Below are 16,080 nucleotides of genomic sequence, written 5' to 3'. Positions count from 1 at the left end.
CTTCTGAGAACACGAGCCCTGTCCAGGATGGGGAGGGGCTGGCAGACTCCCAGCTAGCGCCCAGCTCAGCCTGGGCTGGGCCCTGGGGATCTGGGATGCATAAAACTGCCCCAGGCTGGTCCCCTGGGGTGGGTGAGCAGGTCTGATACACACATCCCTTGGTACAGTGTAAAGCCCCCAACCCGAACATTTCAAACTGTGCTCTTTCAGCTGGGCCTCTGCAGCTGTGGCAGGGGTGGCCCCAATATGTCTGGCGACTGAGCCACGTACACCTCCATTTGGTGAGGGCAGCCCAGGGGCCAGCGGTGGAGGGATGGGTAACCTGGCTCTCTTGAGGAGCCTCAGGCAGGTGGGTCCCCCTTGCTGTGGCCAGACCCTTCCTAGCCCCCCCTGCCCCTCCAGAGGCTCCCCCGCATACACAGGGCTGGCTGGGCCAGGAGGCTCGCCTGCAGACCTCAACCCTTGAGGATCCCTGAACCTGTGCGTTGATGCCCCCGTGAGCTTTTCAAAGCCCTGTGTCCAGGTCCCTATCAATCAATCAATCAATCAATCAAGTCAAACAGGCCACAGAACAGGCTTTACCCTGAGGAAGCGAGACACCTGCTCAAGCCTCTGTTCATTCCTGTTGGTGGTTCTGCTTGCGGCCAGCAAAGCCATGTGATGCCTAGGACAGTTTGATGACACCAGGGACACCAGGAGGGAGGTTTTGAGACCAGGATGGTCCCGGGAAAGTCGGGGTGTCTGTGACCCTTGGTAAGGGTCAAGGCTGTGAGCTGGGAGAAGGAAGGAGGGATCCCAAGAAGGGCAGCTGAGGCAGGCCTGGGGGTTCATGATGGGGCGGCGGGGCCTGAGCCCGGTGAGGAGTGAGCAGGGCCCCGAGGGAAGGAGGAGCAGGGTGCACTCTAGTTAGGGGCAAAGAGGCTGCCAAAGAGGGAGGAGTCAGAGGCAGACGGGAGAAGCACCAGGAGAGGCGGGCGGTGCCCAGCGGAGCCTGAACGCACATTACGGGGCTGCAGGTAAAGCACAGCAGAAGCGACCCACTTAGTCTGAGGCTGGGACCCAGAAATGTCCGGAAGTTTGGGAAAGGCCACCATCAGCAGACGCTTGATGTCCGGAAGGTTGGAAAAGGTTACAACTGGCAAGCTTTTGTGAATGGACCATCTCTCCCAGCATCCTGTGGAGTGAGCCTGTCCCACGGGAGCTGTGGGGGCCTTGAGCAGCTGCTGCTGAGCCCCGGCACCACCCTGACAGTCCAGATATTTCCAAGCTGTTCCTGCCTCCCTGGCTATCCTTCAGTGATCTCAGCCAAGACAGAAGATTAAACCAGCCACCGAACACGTGTCCCTGGGGCCACAGCATCTGGTCAGCCTGGGCGACACAGGGATGGGTCTCAGGTCTTTGTTCTTGGGACCCCACACCTGAGCAACAAGGAGCTGGTTTCTCAAAGTCCTCCCCCCCACCCATGCCCCACCCAGGCTGTGCTAAAAGGCTGCTTTATGAATTGTGCATGAGGCCATCTAGAGAGGAAATAATTTTGTGGTGGTAGAGAGAAAAAAGCTTTGCATTCGAGGGCCTAGCTTTTCAGTATATTTAGCAACGCAATGGAGTATTTTTGGGAGAGGAATTTTGAAAAGTCCTGGGCATAAGTAAGTAAAAAAATAAAGCTAAAACTTGTCCCCAAGCCTTGGTGTGGCCTGATGGGTCTTCCCTGAGACCGTCCACATGCGGATAGGCTCTTTGTGCTAGTTTACAAAGCAGTTTCCTCGTTGTTATCATCTGTGTTAGTCCATTGGTATAAAAGACTGATGTAATTCATAAACTCAGACTGGGTAATTCACAAAGAAAAGAAGTTTCTGCAGACTGTACATGCAGGGCACCAGCATCTATCTGCTCAGCTTCCGGTGAGGCCTCAGGAAGCTTACAGTCATGGTGGAAGGTAAAGGAGGAGTGGCAGATCACACGGGGAGAGAGGAGCAAGGGAGATGCTGGGCTTTTTTTAAACAACCTGGGTTTATCAAATGAACTCACTGAGTGAGAACTCACTCATCACCTAGGGATAGTGCTCAGCCGTTCATGAGGGATCCACCTCCATGGTCCAACACCTCCTGTCAGGCTCCAACACCAGGAACCACATTCCAACATGCAATTTGGAGAGGACACGCATCTAAATATGTCACCACCAATATTATTTTTGTGAACTACAGCCACTTGTGCCCTGACGTCCCTGGGCTGAAAGTACAGCAGCATTTTTAGTTTTTGATAAGGTCTCGCTCTGTCACCCAGGCTAAGGTGCAGTGGTGTGGTCACAGCTCACTGCTGCCTCACCCTCCCAGGCTCAGATGATCCTCCCACCTCACAATTTTTAAAAATCGCATAAACAATGTCACCATGTGTCATGAAGACAGTAAGTGACTTAAACATTTCTGCTGGGTGGGTGCAGTGGCTCATACCTGCAATTCCAGCGCTTTGGGAGACTGAGGTGGGTGGATCACCTGAGGTCGGGAGTTTGAGACCAGCCTGGCCAACATGGTGAAACCCTGTCACTACTAAAAATACAAAAATTAGCTGGGAGTGGTGGGACGTGCCTGTAGTCTCCACTACTTGGGAGGCTGAGGCAGGAGAATTGCTTGAACCCATGAGGAGGAGGTTGCAGTGAGCCAATATCACACCACTGCACTCCAGCCTGCATGACAGAGTGACACTGTGTTCTCAAAAAAAATTAATTTCTGTCATTGTTGTCATAGTGTGCATGCGTGCGTGTGTGTGTGTGTGTGTGTTTTGAGATGGAGTTTCGCTCTGTTGCCCAGGCTGGAGTGTAATGGCACCATCTCAGCTCACTGCAACCTCAGCCTCCCAGGTGGCTGGGACCAGAGGTGTGCACCAGCATGCCTGGCTAATTTTGTATTTTTAATAGAGACAGGGTTTTACCATGTTGGCCAGGCTGGTCTGGAACTCCTGACCTCAGGTGATCTTCCTGCCTTGGTCTCCCAAAGTGCTGGGATTACAGGTGTGAGCCACCACACCTGGCCATCGTTGTTGTCACAATGTTGTGTGTGCAGTAACTATCAGAAGGAAAAGAAAGGCAGTCACAATGCTAGCATCCCCAGGCAACTGTTTCCAGTTTATGCTTTTCTTTGTGATCTTTATAATTATTTCTTTAATGGGCAGGAGTAATGTGGGTGTCCAGAGCAGCTATGGGCAGACACTGTGGGTGCAGAGCGGGGACAGACATGTATGTGGACACTTAGGGACCAAGGTCCATCAGTGGCCCTGTGGGGAGCAGGAGGTGGGAGCCAGAAGGGCTCACAGGGGAGCGAGGCAACTGACACATTCATTGTGGGGAGACCCCCAGGGGCAGGTTGGCTCTACTCCCAGCAATGGAAGCTCAGTGTGGAGCTTCTGATGAATCCTGAGACCAGAGAGCCCCTGGTCTCTTCAGAGCCTCATTGGCGGTAAGTGGCAGAAATCATCTACCATCAATGAAAGGAGGCCCAGCCCACACCAGATTAAGAGGAAAGGACATTTTGTAGCCTCACATCACTGAGAAGCCCTGCCGTGGGGTCAGTGCTGTTGGAGCCGGGGCCTGAAGGCCGTGAGCACGCCCCTGCGTGGGCTGCACTCTGGGAAAGGCCTGCCCCTCCAGCCGCTCCAGGCGTACAGACCCCTCCATGAAAGAGGAAAAGGATTAACTGATTGCGCAGGCCTGCGTCCAGAGCCTGTGAGCGTGGGTGGCTCTAACAAACTGCAGTAGACTGGGGGACTTAACCAAAAACCACTGGCTTCTCATAGCAGGGGCCTGGGAAGTCCGAGATCGAAGCCCCGGCAGATCTGGCGCCTGGCGGGGGCCCACTTCAGGCTCACAGATGGCTGCTTTCTCTCTGTCCTCACGTAGCAAAGAGATAGATGAAGCCAGATCCCCGGGGTCTCCGCTGATAAGGGCCCCACCTCCTAACCCCATCCCCGCTGGGGATTAGGGTGTCAATGGTGATAGACACAAACATTTGGGAAAGACACAAACATTTAGTCCCTAGCAGAACAAAATACCATGCACCGGCTGGCTCGGACAGCAGAGAAATCCATTTTCCCACATTTCCGCAGGCTAGAAGAAGTCAAGGAGTTCAGCTAGAGATCAAGGTGCCGGCAGGGAGGGTTCCTTTTCAGGACCCCCTCCTTGGCTGGGAGGGACTGTCTTCCTTCTGTGTCCTCACATGGTCCTCCCTCTGTGACTGTCTGTGTCCTAATCTCTTCTTCTTCTAAGGACAGCAGTCATATTGGATTAGGGCCCACCTATGTGACTTTGATTTACTTTAATTACCTCTTTAAAGACTGTATCAACCAGATATAGTCACATTTCTGGTTTTCTGGAGGTTAAGATTTCAACATGTGAATTTCAGGGGGTCCACAGCCCTAGGTGTGCTTCCAGATAACTCTGCATGAGCTTCAGTCCCTGAAAGACCTGAAGACCTGAGAGCATGGTTTTTGTTTTGAGGTAGAGTCTCGCTCCGTTGCCCAGGCTGGAATGCAGCAGCACGCTCTTGGTCTTGGCTCACTGCAACCTCCACCTCCTGGGTTCAAACAATTCTCATTCACACCCGGCTAATTTTTCTATTTTAGTAGGGCTGGGGTTTCATCATATTGGCCAGGCTGGTGAAATTCCTAAGCTCAGGCAATCCACCCACCTCAGCCTCCCAAAGTGCTGGGATTATAGGTGTGAGCTACTGCATGTGGTCTTTTTAATGTTTTTTCAAAATTTAAGTGATAAAGTCTGACTCTGCCACCCAGGTTGGAGGGCTGGAGTGCAGTGCTGCCATCATAGCTCACTGCAGCCTCGAACTCCTGGGCTTAAGTGATCCTTCCAACTCAGCCTCCTGAGTAGCTAGGATCACAGGTACATACCACCACACCTTGCTAATTAGAGACAGAGTCTCATTATGTCGCCCACGTTGCTCTCAACTTCCTGGCCTCAAGTGATCCTCCCACCTTGACCTCCCAAAGTGTTGGATTACAGGCGTGAGCCTCGGCACCAGCCACGAACATTATTGTTTTGATGGCCCCATGGCCCAGCTCCTGTGATGGGCATCACCTTGCCTGGTGCTCTCTCTGCATGGAAAGAAAAGGGGGGTCGCCCCACGTTGGGGTGTTGCTGAAGAGTGTGCACGAAGGGGAAGGGAGTTCTGACCTTGAGACATCAGACCAAATGTCTGCAAATCGATAATGACAGTTTCACTTGGCTAAGATTGCAAGCAAATCAGGCAGCTTCTGTTGACATATAATGACTAGACGGATCTTAAAAAATAACCATTTGGTAAAATGTAGTCATTCCGAAACATAAAGTGATCCACCTCTTGAATATGCTTTGATCCATGTTGAAATGTGCGGGCATGTCGGGGAAATGATATCGGCCGCCTTTGATGGCACCCTCACTGTCTGCCAGGAAAGGTGTGAATTGCTTCTCATATGTATAGTCATGATGGCAAGAAAGGTTGGCCCCTGCCAAGTGTTGAATGCTGGCTCCCATAAAGATATGTGCACATCCAAATCCCTGGAAACCTGGAAATGGGACCCAGGTTGGAAAAAGGGTGTTTGGGTCTTTGTAGGTATCATCAAGTGAAAGATCTTGAGATGAGACCATTCTGGGTTACCTGGGTGGGCCCTAAGCCCAATGACGAGTGTCTCCATAAGAGAATAGGAGACACAAACTCAAAGGCCACGAAACCACAGAGGCAGAGATGGGCCAGTGCAGCCCCAGGGAACACGTGAAGCCACCAGATGCTGATGAGGCAAAGCCCAACTCTCCCGTAGCGCCTCTGGAGGGGAGCATGGCCCTGGGACCCCTCAAGGTCAAACTTCTGGCTCCATAATTGTTTTAAGCCACCGAGTTTGTGATGATTTATTGTGGCAGCCTCTGGAAACTAATACAGCCCCTGAAAGTTAAATCATTAAAATGTCTGAACAAAGGGCGGGCGATTAAATGGAACTGAACTCTGGGACTGCCTGTCGGGTTGAAGTCAGCCAGCTCTTCCATCTAGCGAGGCGGGATGGGAAGCGGATGGTAAGTTAGCAGGAGGAGAAGTGTGGTACTGAGTGGGGCAGCAGCCTGCAGAGGGGGGCTGCAGAATCTGGAGGTTTTTTAGGAGAGTTCCCAAACGTTTTGTTCATTTTCACTGAACATATATTTCTAACTCTTTGCAAGTCTTTCTCTTAATCTCACTCTCACACCTACTCACACACATTCAATGTGACCAACTACTTATAAATTGAAACTTAAACCACTGACTTAGCTGCTAGTTACTCGAATTAGCGCAAACCTTAGAATACAGAGGTTTTTCATCTCTGTGACAAAACCGTTAACAATCTTATCACTGGCAGCTAATTGTTTTTGCGAATCAAAATTTCCTTAAAGTTCTATAACTAGAAAAAAATGCAAAAATTGACGGGAAACAAGGCTGGTGGAAATCTATCCGCTATGAACCTCAATTTTTAATGTCACCCCTGCCATGATCTGGACTCGAATACATGTCATACTTAAAGAAACACATCCCAGATAGTAATGCCAGTGTTACTTACACCTTTCCAAAACAGCAAAGGATTTGGTCTCCAGAGATTTTTTCACTAAAATCTCCATGGGTGTTCCTGCTCTTTAACACTGAAATCCCAGGTGGACCTGGTATGCGGTGTCCTCTGTGGAATGCATCCTGCCCACATCCTCACTGCTTTCCTTCCCTTTGAAGAGAGAAAATGAAAACTGACCTCCATGGCTTTTGCCCTTTGACTGAGAGCAGGGGAGTGTGACACTGTCTAACTCCTCATGCTAATAATTTGAACCCTGTCCCACCATGGTTACACAGTTGAGTATATAAAGTCCATTTATATCTACAAACTACTGTTTTGATCTATTTTATAGATTAGCAATATGTACCATATTTCATTAAAAAAGGGGGGTCACTATTCAATGTGAACTTAAAACCCCACCAGCATGCAAAGCAGCAGCTCGGGCAGTTAGTGGCTGTCTGGGTTTATCCATCAGATCCAAGGGGATGAGGCTTGATTGCACCCTAACCTTAATTGGTGCCCCCCTTTGTCTGGAGGCTGCAGCCCCAAAACTCCTCAACCTCTGAGCTCCCCTCTGAGGCCCATCAGTGCCATTCCAATGACTCAGCTTTCTGGAAATTCTAGCCAGAAATCCTTCTGGGAAATCCATTCATTTAGCTCCTTGAAAAGGCACCTCTCAAAGTAAATGAACAATTTGGCCGTTCTGTTTCATCACTTATGTCTGCTATGAGTTTAATCACATGAGTCAGGTTCCCCAAGTCATCCAAGAGCCATGGGACATTTGCCTGCAAAATGCCACCCCAGGGCTTCCTGGTGAAAACCCAGATCATTGCCATCCCTTGTCATCTCCGGTAGGGTGACATCACATGATATGCAGCATAAGCATCAGCATTAGTTTGTCAAGAGTAGGACATTTTGAGCCGGGCACTGTGGCTCACGACTATAGTCCCAGCCATTTGGGAGGCCAAGGCAGGAAGCTCACCTGAGGCTAGGAGTTCAAGAACAGCCTGGGCAACATACGTGACCCTGTATCCACAAAAAGAAAAACATTTAGCTGGACATGGAGGCGCATGCCTGTAGTTCCAGCTACTTGGGAGGCTGAGGAGGGAAGACTGCTTGAACCCAGGAGTATGAGGCTACACTGAGCTATGATTTGCACCCTTACACTCCAGCCTGGGCAGCAGAATGAGACTCTTTAAAAAAGAGTGGGACATTTTGGTACAAGCCATCTGGCTTCAGGTAAATCCCTGCCAGGGTGTGGCCTGTGGAAGGCAGGACAGCCAGCTCACCTTCTGGAAGGGGTCACACCAGTGAGTGCTAATGGTGGTGACATCCGACTCATGAAGGGTTTGTGTGGTTTGGGACACCACTTAGCGGAGGGTTTCTGTTTGAATTTGGACTCCTGCTAGTTTCATCCCAAGACTGGCTGTTAAGAAGGCGCTTGCCATGCCACTGTGGGGAGTGTCACTTGGTTCTGGGTGATGAGGGGGCGAGTCCTGTGCTTGCACACAGGGATACTCTGTAGGCACCAATTCCGTAAGCGAAGCCAGAGTGTAGACAGGTGACGCAGGGCTGACTGGTTTCCAGATTATGACAGAAAAAAGAAGTGCTTAAGAAAGATTGGGATAGCTACACATTCTTTCCTATCTTTATGACAAACGCCAGCAACATTTGGTGCCTAACACCTGGAAAGGGAGCCGCCCCACGAGAGCCGCAGCCCCGGCCACCTGTGGGATGGGCAGTTGCTGTGTTGCCCCTTCCTCATCTGACTGAATAGGTTGGTGGCTCCAGAACGCATGGGAAAGTGAAGTTGCCTTTCATTTGGAACTGAGGGGGATGCCTACTCAGTTCCTTTTAGGGCATGGGGCTCTGAAGGGAGCTAAGAAATTCTCTAAAGCTGGCAAAAAGTCCATATTCTAATTAGTGTTCAAAGGAGATAGTAGTACCATTTCCAAGCAAAAATCTCCTGTCCTGGAGAAGAAGGCATAATCAGCCTATATACGAAGGCATAATCAGTCCTCTCCCATTTCTAACCGTTTTGGAGAGTAGTGGCAATGTGTACTTTAAATTCATCAGAGGATCTTCCAAATGTGCAGATGCAATTTGTGGGAATAGGGACTGTCTCTCTGGAGTCCTCTGTGTCCCATTGGGGAGAATATTCCGGGCTTGGCTCCATCAATGGTGCCTGTGTCACCTCCTCCCACTCCATACCCATGGCAGACATCATCAGCCAATCACAGCATCTCTTCCCCAACCCTCACAGCCTTCCCAACACCTTCCCACCCACACCCATGGCAGACATCACCAGCCAATCACAGCATCTCTTCCCCAAGCCACACGCCCTTCCCAGAACCTTGCTTCAGGCAGCACTCCCAGTGACTCTTGTGGTGTGTTGGCCTCTCTGGGCTTATTATTCAACAGTTTTCCAGTGCCAGGCACTGAAATGGTGCTGGCAATACAATGGCGAACCAAAAGAGAAAAGGTCTTCCCTGGGCTCCCAGAGACCCAGCAGGCTGTTTCCAAATGATCCTCATTTCTGGGCACTGAGCTCTCCAGGAGGTGCCCCACCCCTGACTCCCTGGGGAAGGTCCTGCTGAGTGTCCTTGACCTTGTGAACTCATTTCCCTAAGGGCTGGTGCCTCGAGCCTCCCTCTAGCTAGGCCCTTGGACCCCCCTCCAGCTTTCCAGGTGTGTGGCCCAAGGCATTCAACCTTTGGCTTGACTTTGGGGGTGCTCTTACCTTCACTCTGCCATCCCAGCAGTGTGCCAGACCATAGGGCATCCTCAGGAGGGGTGGATCTTCGGTGTGTCCAGTGCTGCAGGGGAGCAATAGTGAGATTTGGGGAGTCCTTCCAGAGCCCTGTTTATGCAATTGGAGGTGGGGAAGGAAGAGCCTTTTGCTCTCTTTCCTTGTGGGGCATCCAAAGCTCTTCCCTAAAATCTGCTCCTCCTCCCCAACAACCCCTGATGCTTTATTTCTCCGCTGCGGGTGAGGCGGTTGGGAGCCTGAGGGGTCCCAGCCTGGAACGTGGAATCACTGTGGGGCTGTTCTGTCCTGAGCAGGTCAGTTTGGTGTAATCTGGGGGCAGGAAGTGGACCCGGGACTCTTCCCATCCTTCCTTTCTGCCTGCACCTCTCGGTGGCATCCTGCTTCCCCTGGTCTTGAAACCTGCAGGGAATGAATGAGCTTCACCTGGTCTGTCTTCGGGTAATTAATACACATCTCCGGCCAGGCCTAAAAACCAGAGGTTTGCATCCCTCTCACTTCCCTTGGCACCCAGGGCCCCAGCCATTATGGGGGCACAGTGCTCTGGAGCCAGCTTTGTCTGTGGGACCTGGCCAAGCAACAAGCCACAGAGCCTGTGCCTGACAGCTTCCCTGGTGAGGTGAGGCTGTGAGGGTCACATCACCCTGGAGCCTGCGTCATCCTTGATGGAAGGCCAGTGAACCCTGCCTGTCCTGACAAGTGTGACCATTTAGGCTGAGGGAACAGGACCTCACAACCCCTTGACAGTGGCTAAGCAGGCTTTGAGCTCCCCCTGCCAGGCTGCCCCCTCTGCTGGTGGAGGAAGCTGTGCCAAGACCCAGCCACAGGGCAGCCTGCAGATTCTGATGTCATCCACTTGGACAGGGGCTTCTCCCAGCCAGGGACCAGCATGACCAGGAGGCGGAGGCCAGCTTTCTGCTTGGAAGTTCAGCCAGATCAGGCTTGTTGAAGCCCTTCTCTGAATCCTGAGAGAGACCCTTTGCCCCCATCCCTCAGTGTAAAATTCCCCATTCTCACATGGATTCTCTTGCAGTGGAATTTGGAGAGAGGCCTGGAGCTGGAGCCTGTGCTGGCCGCTCGGTCCCAGGCGAGCTTCTTAGCCCGAGCTTCAGTTTTCTTATTGACGATATGGGCAACAGGCAACCACTGTGTGTTGAGCAGCTTCTAGATTCTCCGCACTGTAGCTGTGACTCTCTTGCCTCTGGCATTCAATGATTCCCAGCGTCGTGGCTGCCATACAGGTATTGGCTATGCTGGGGGCCCTGGGCCGGCCCCACGATGACTTATTCTCTTTATTCTATTGCCAACCCCCAGCTCCCTGAAATTTCAGAGATGGCTTCTTACGTTCCCAGGGCTCAGCTCTGACTACCACGTGGAAGGTTCTCCATTAGATGCAGCAGGGATGGAGGGTAACTGGGAAGGAGGAACTCCTGGGTTTCACTTCTGAAATTAAATTCACATGACTTAGGAACCAACACGAGCAAATAACTAGCATTTTATTGAAAAGACCTCCTCTGTGCCAGGTGATTTATATACGTTTTCCTAGTGAACCTTCACAGTGAGAGACTTGTTCCCATTTCACAGGTGAGAATGTTGAGGACACTGAGGCCCTGCTGAGGTCAGTCAGCACGAAAGAGCGGGGCGGGTTTTGGACGTGGTTCTGATGCCTCAGCCCGCGTGCTTGCATTTCACTGGGCTGCCAACACAAATCAGTTAGGAAGGCCAAATGGTGGCCTGGGTCTACGTGCTGGCAGGTCGTGGCAGTCACAGGGTAGAACCATGGTTTCGCAGGGAATTGATGGAGGCCCAGCCTCCCCTACAGAAGGTGCCGGTGGAAGGCCCACTGCTCCCACAGTGAAGAGGCTCCTAGGATGAAGGACCCAGGACCAGAGCATTCCATGAAGGGCCTGGGGACCCCTCTGCCTCAGCTGGCTTCGGCCTCAATCTCAGCCAGCCTGGGTGGCAGCCAGTGGAAACTGGGTCTGTCTGCGGCCCATCAGACTGGTGGCCCTGAGGATGCTGCGTTGCAAAACCACATTGTCTTGTTTTGACTTTCTCCTAGTTTCCCAGAAAAATTTATTTACAGAAGTAAGAAAGCTTTATAACTTTAAATTCTTCTTTCATTATGGTAAAATAGACCCAACACACATTCTACCATTTTAACCATGTTTAAGCACACAATTCTGCGGCAGTCATTCCCAATGAGTGCATTCAGTGTTGCACAGCCATTCATTTCCAGAACTTTCTTCATAATCTCAAGCAGAAACTCTGTATCCATTAAATAAAAACTCCCCATTCTCCCTCCCCACAGCTCCTGGCAACCACCAGTCCACTTTCTGACTGTGCGTTTGAGTGCTGCACACACCTCACTGAAGTGGGATCACACAGTTTGAATCCTTTTCTGATTGTCTTATTTCATTTAGCATAATGTTGTCAAGGTTCATCTATGTTTCAGCATGTCGACATTTATTTTTTTTAGAAGGCTGAATAATACTCCACTGTGTGGATAGAACACAATTTGTGTATCCATTTATTTGCTGATGGACATTTGGGTTGTTTCCGTCTTTTAACGATTGCAAATCATGCTGCTATGAACCTGGGTGTACAAGCATATTGCTTGGGCTATATACCCGGAAGTGGGATTGACAGATCATGTGGTCATTTGATGTTCAACTTTCTGAAGAACCGCCATACTGTTTTTCTCAGTGGCTGAATCATTTCACATCTGGCCAACAGTGACAAGGGTCTCAAAGGTCTCCACATCCTTGCCAACACCTATTTCCCTTTATGGTTTTTTTTTTTTTTTAAACAATAGTTGGCCGGGTGGGGTGGCTCAAGCCTGTAATCCCAGGACTTTGGGAGGCCGAGGTGGATGGATCAAGAGGTCAAAAGATCGAGATCATCTTGGCTGACATGGTGAAACCTGTCTCTACTAAAAATACAAAAATTAGCTGGGTGTGGTAGTGGGCACCTGTAGTCCCAAGTACTTGGGAGGCTGAGGCAGGAGAATAGCTTGAACCCTGGAGAAGGAGGTTTCAGTAAGCTCAAATTGCACCACTGCGCTTCAGCCTGGCGACCAAGACTCTGTCTCAAATAATAATAATAATAATAATAATAACAGTAACAGTCATCCTACAGCATGTGAAGTGGTGTCTCACTGTGGTTTTTTTGCCTCTTAACTGTTTAAAAGTTTTAGATCCAATGTAAAAATTCTGTTTGTCCTATTCTAACTTACTTATTTTTGATTACTATTGTTTTTATTTTTATTTTTATTTTTTGAGATGGAGTCTCACTCTGTCGTCCAGGATGAAGTACAATGGTACGATCTCATCTCACTGCAACCTCCACCTCCTGGGTTCAAGCAATTCCCATGCCTCAGCCTCCAGAGTAGCTGGGATTACAGGCACCCACCACCATGCCTGGCTTAATTTTTTAATTTTCAGTAGAGACAGAGTTTTGCCATGTTGGCCAGGCTGGTCTCAAACTCCCGGCCTCAAGTGATCTGCCTGTCTCAGCCTCTCAAAGTGTTGGGATTACAGGTGTGAGCCACCACACCTGGCCTTTTTGATTATTTTTAATTGGCACATAATAATTGTGTGTATTTATAGCATATGTTGTGATATTCTGATACACGTATACAATGTGTGGTTATCAAATTTGGGTAATTAATATATCTATCACCTCAAACACTTATCACTTCCTTGTGTTGGAAACATTCTAATTCTTCTCTTCTAGCCATTTGAAAATATATAATAAATAACTTGTTACCTGCAGTCATCTACAGTACTATAGAACAGGGGTCCCCAGTCCCCCATGCCCGACCAATATACTTCTTCTAAAATTTCCATTTCTTTGTAATGAGAACTCACTTTCTCTGGGCGGTTTAGTTGTTGAGTCTGGTGACTCTCTCAGTGGGTTCTCCTCAATTGTTTGCAGTGTCTTCATTAAGTGCTCATCTTAGAAGGGGAGGTTTCCTGTTGACACATCTGTAAGTGTATCTATTTACCCTCCGCAATTGCAGGTGAGAGGCAGGAATGCATCGCCAGGTGGGGTGGACCAGCGGGTGGTCTTCTGGAGGCAGGCACTTAGCCCCTAACAGTCACTTGCAGCTCTGTTCTCTCCCCTGTACCTGCTCCCACTGAACTGGAAGTAGCCAGCATTTCCAGAATGCGGAGCTACGGTTCCTCATTCTCACTGATCCTGCTGCTGCATAATTTCTGGCCCACTTGAAGTAACTCTGTTCTGGTTATCTGCTGCTGAGTAATGAATCACTCTCAAAGGTAATGGCTTAAAACAACCGTTTTTATCATTTCTCATGGCTCTGAGAGTTGATGGGTTTGGCTGGGGAGGTCCTGTTCCGAGGCCCTGCTCTCATGGGCCTGCAGTCAGACTGTGGTTGGGGGTGATGCTTATCCGGGCATCAGATGCAACACCCACCTATGTCGTCTTCATGTGGTGTGGGTTTCCTCACAGTATGGAGTCTGGGTGTCAACCAGACAGCATGCCCAGAGGGTCAGGCAGAAATGGAAACAGCCTTTCTGACCCTGCTAGTCACATGGCATCACTTTTGCTGTAGTCACTGGCCCACCAGGGTTCCAGGAGAGGAAGGAGAGACCCCAACTCTGGATAGGAGGAGTGTCTGAGTCCTTTGGGAGAAAAGCTATGTGGGATATAAAGTCTTGTTGTAGCCATCTTGGAAAATGCAATCTGCTACACCCACCTTTCCCCAGCACTGCCAGGAATTAACTTATTTTCTTAAGCACCTTTTCTGCATTTTTAAAGAACTTAGATGCAGGAGCATGGAGCCAAAGCTTACACTCACCAGTCACCTTAAGGCGATCTCACCTCATGGCTTAGTAATTTGTATTATTCCCACCACTCTATCTTCAGTTCGTACCGTCTCATCCTCATGGTGTACCCAGCTAGTGCTCCACCCAGAAGCCCCTTGGGGTCAGCTGGCATGGTACAGGCTTGAGGTGGAGGCTGCCATCCTGGCCTTGTCCAGCATAGCCTGGAAATGGGGCCCAGTCACCGCAGCAATCACGGACCCCGAGGGTTCCCCACCAGCTCTGTAGATGCCTACCTCCTACGGCCCTCTGTGACTGCCATGATCTAGAGTTGGGAGCGCTCCAGGGAGTTCTCATGTGTGCTCCTCCATATGCAAGAGCCACTGCCACTCTGGCGCCAATATAGAATGGCTCAGTCCACTTTGAATGATCTCTCTCTTCTTAAAACCTGAGCACAGGTCCCCATGGTCTGCCCTCGGCCTTTCCAGTAGGCAGGGTGGACACAGCACAGCAGTGCCTGGCTGGCCTATCCCCCTCCTGCAGGTGCATGCTGGTGATCTGCCCCACCGTCCTTCAGACGGGAGGTGCCTAAGAGAAGGGGCAGGCACAGGGGGACTTGGTGGCCATGCTGGGTGGAGCAGCAGGGCTTAAAGAGGGCACTGCTGCCCTGTGAAGCTGAATTAGGGCCTGGGAGCTGCTTAGGTCTGGACCCCACAAGGGAGATTGGGGAGTTAGGGGAAGGTTGTGGTCCCTGCTCATCTCACCCGATGCCCACATGAGATGCTTAGGAGCTAAATGGACAGAGCCTCCAGCCAGGACTGATGCTAGAAGGCCTCTCCGGAAGGTGGATTTGCTTTCTCTTGCAACCAGGGAAGCTCAAATTCTGCCAAAGGATCTCCATTCCTCACCAAGAAGTCTGGAGTCACGCCACACACGGCTGGATCAGCACTGACTTTTGTTCTGATGTGACAGTAATTAAACTCGTGTGACAATGTGAAATCCTGACGAACGACCTACTTAATGCCAACATTTCCTAACTTTTCAGGGAAGAGAAAATAGGGCAGCTGCATCATACTGCGGACAGTGGACTTGGATCTCTTAACTTCATTGCTATGCGAAAGCTGCCGTTTGAGGGAAATGGATGGGGATTGGCCTGACCCTCGGGTCTCGGGTACGGATGGGACAGGGCGGTCTGCCGAGAAGTGAGGGAGGAGGCCCGCAGGGATGTTTTGTGAGGGTGTCTGAACACCATCAGCTTTGCCCGCGTCTGCTCTTCAGGCTGTCTGCAAGCAGCACCGTGTCCTGGAGCAGCATGTTAAAAAGCTGATTTGGTTCAGGCTTTTGAAAAATCAAAACAAGACAAACATCCACCCCGCGATGAACAACAACTTTTTCCCAGGCTTGTGAACGCTGTGGCTGGGTTGCCCTGGCAACGACACATTTTGGGTCGGCCGCTTCCCTGGGCCTTTGTTCCCTGTGTGCACAGCGGGGATGGGAGAAGGTCAAGGTCATTTCCGGCTGCACATTCTGGAAGGCAAACCCGCACCTCGGGGGCCTCTCTCCTGCCCTTTAGTCCCCGGCTGGCATCTCAGCAGGGAGAATAAAGGCATCTGTGTTGCGGCTTCCTTGGGCCTCTTCCTTGGAAACAGATAGTCTGATGGGTGGTGACGGCAGCTGCTGACCGCCTGTGGCCTGGCTGCTGCTGGCCACTTGGGCCCCTGGAGCTGGGAGCCTTGTCTCTGCCCCCCTTCCCAGACCCACTTCCACAGCCACAGGACCTGCCTGCAGTCTCTTTCCCTTTTCCTGGAAACTTCTGTCCCTTTGTCCACTCCCGATGAGTCACAGCAGCTGATGGAGAGGAGTGCAGAGCCCCGGCCAGAAACAAATGGCAAAGGCAAGGTGTGTCTCCTCTCTAAGGTCGCTAGGCCACAGCAGCAGTGGTTTGCACTTGGGCCTGGCAAGGAGCCGGTGCTA

General features: G+C 50.8%; 1 protein-coding gene across 3 annotated transcripts in view; it reads right to left on the bottom strand.

Moving 5' to 3' along the window:
- Nucleotides 1-3,705: 3,705 nt before the first annotated feature.
- Nucleotides 3,706-16,080, bottom strand: part of LRRK1 (leucine rich repeat kinase 1) — a 173,377-nt gene continuing 161,002 nt past the window's right edge. For 2 of the 3 annotated variants that reach the window (XM_074400107.1, XM_074400106.1), the window contains exons 35-36: nt 9,293-9,368; nt 3,707-6,723 (exon numbers count right to left, since the gene is read on the bottom strand). In XM_074400107.1, coding sequence (XP_074256208.1) covers nt 6,613-6,723; nt 9,293-9,368 — 187 coding nt within the window. In that variant the 3' untranslated portion in view covers nt 3,707-6,612. Of the gene's footprint in view, nt 6,724-9,292; nt 9,369-16,080 lie in introns of all 3 variants that reach the window. The other variant, XM_074400108.1, reaches the window with a different exon arrangement.

Source organism: Saimiri boliviensis, chromosome 5 (genome assembly GCF_048565385.1).
Source record: "Saimiri boliviensis isolate mSaiBol1 chromosome 5, mSaiBol1.pri, whole genome shotgun sequence".
Taxonomy (NCBI): Eukaryota; Metazoa; Chordata; class Mammalia; order Primates; family Cebidae; genus Saimiri; species Saimiri boliviensis.
The sequence above is the reverse complement of the archived record's forward strand: the minus strand, read 5'-3'. Positions and strand labels throughout refer to the sequence as shown.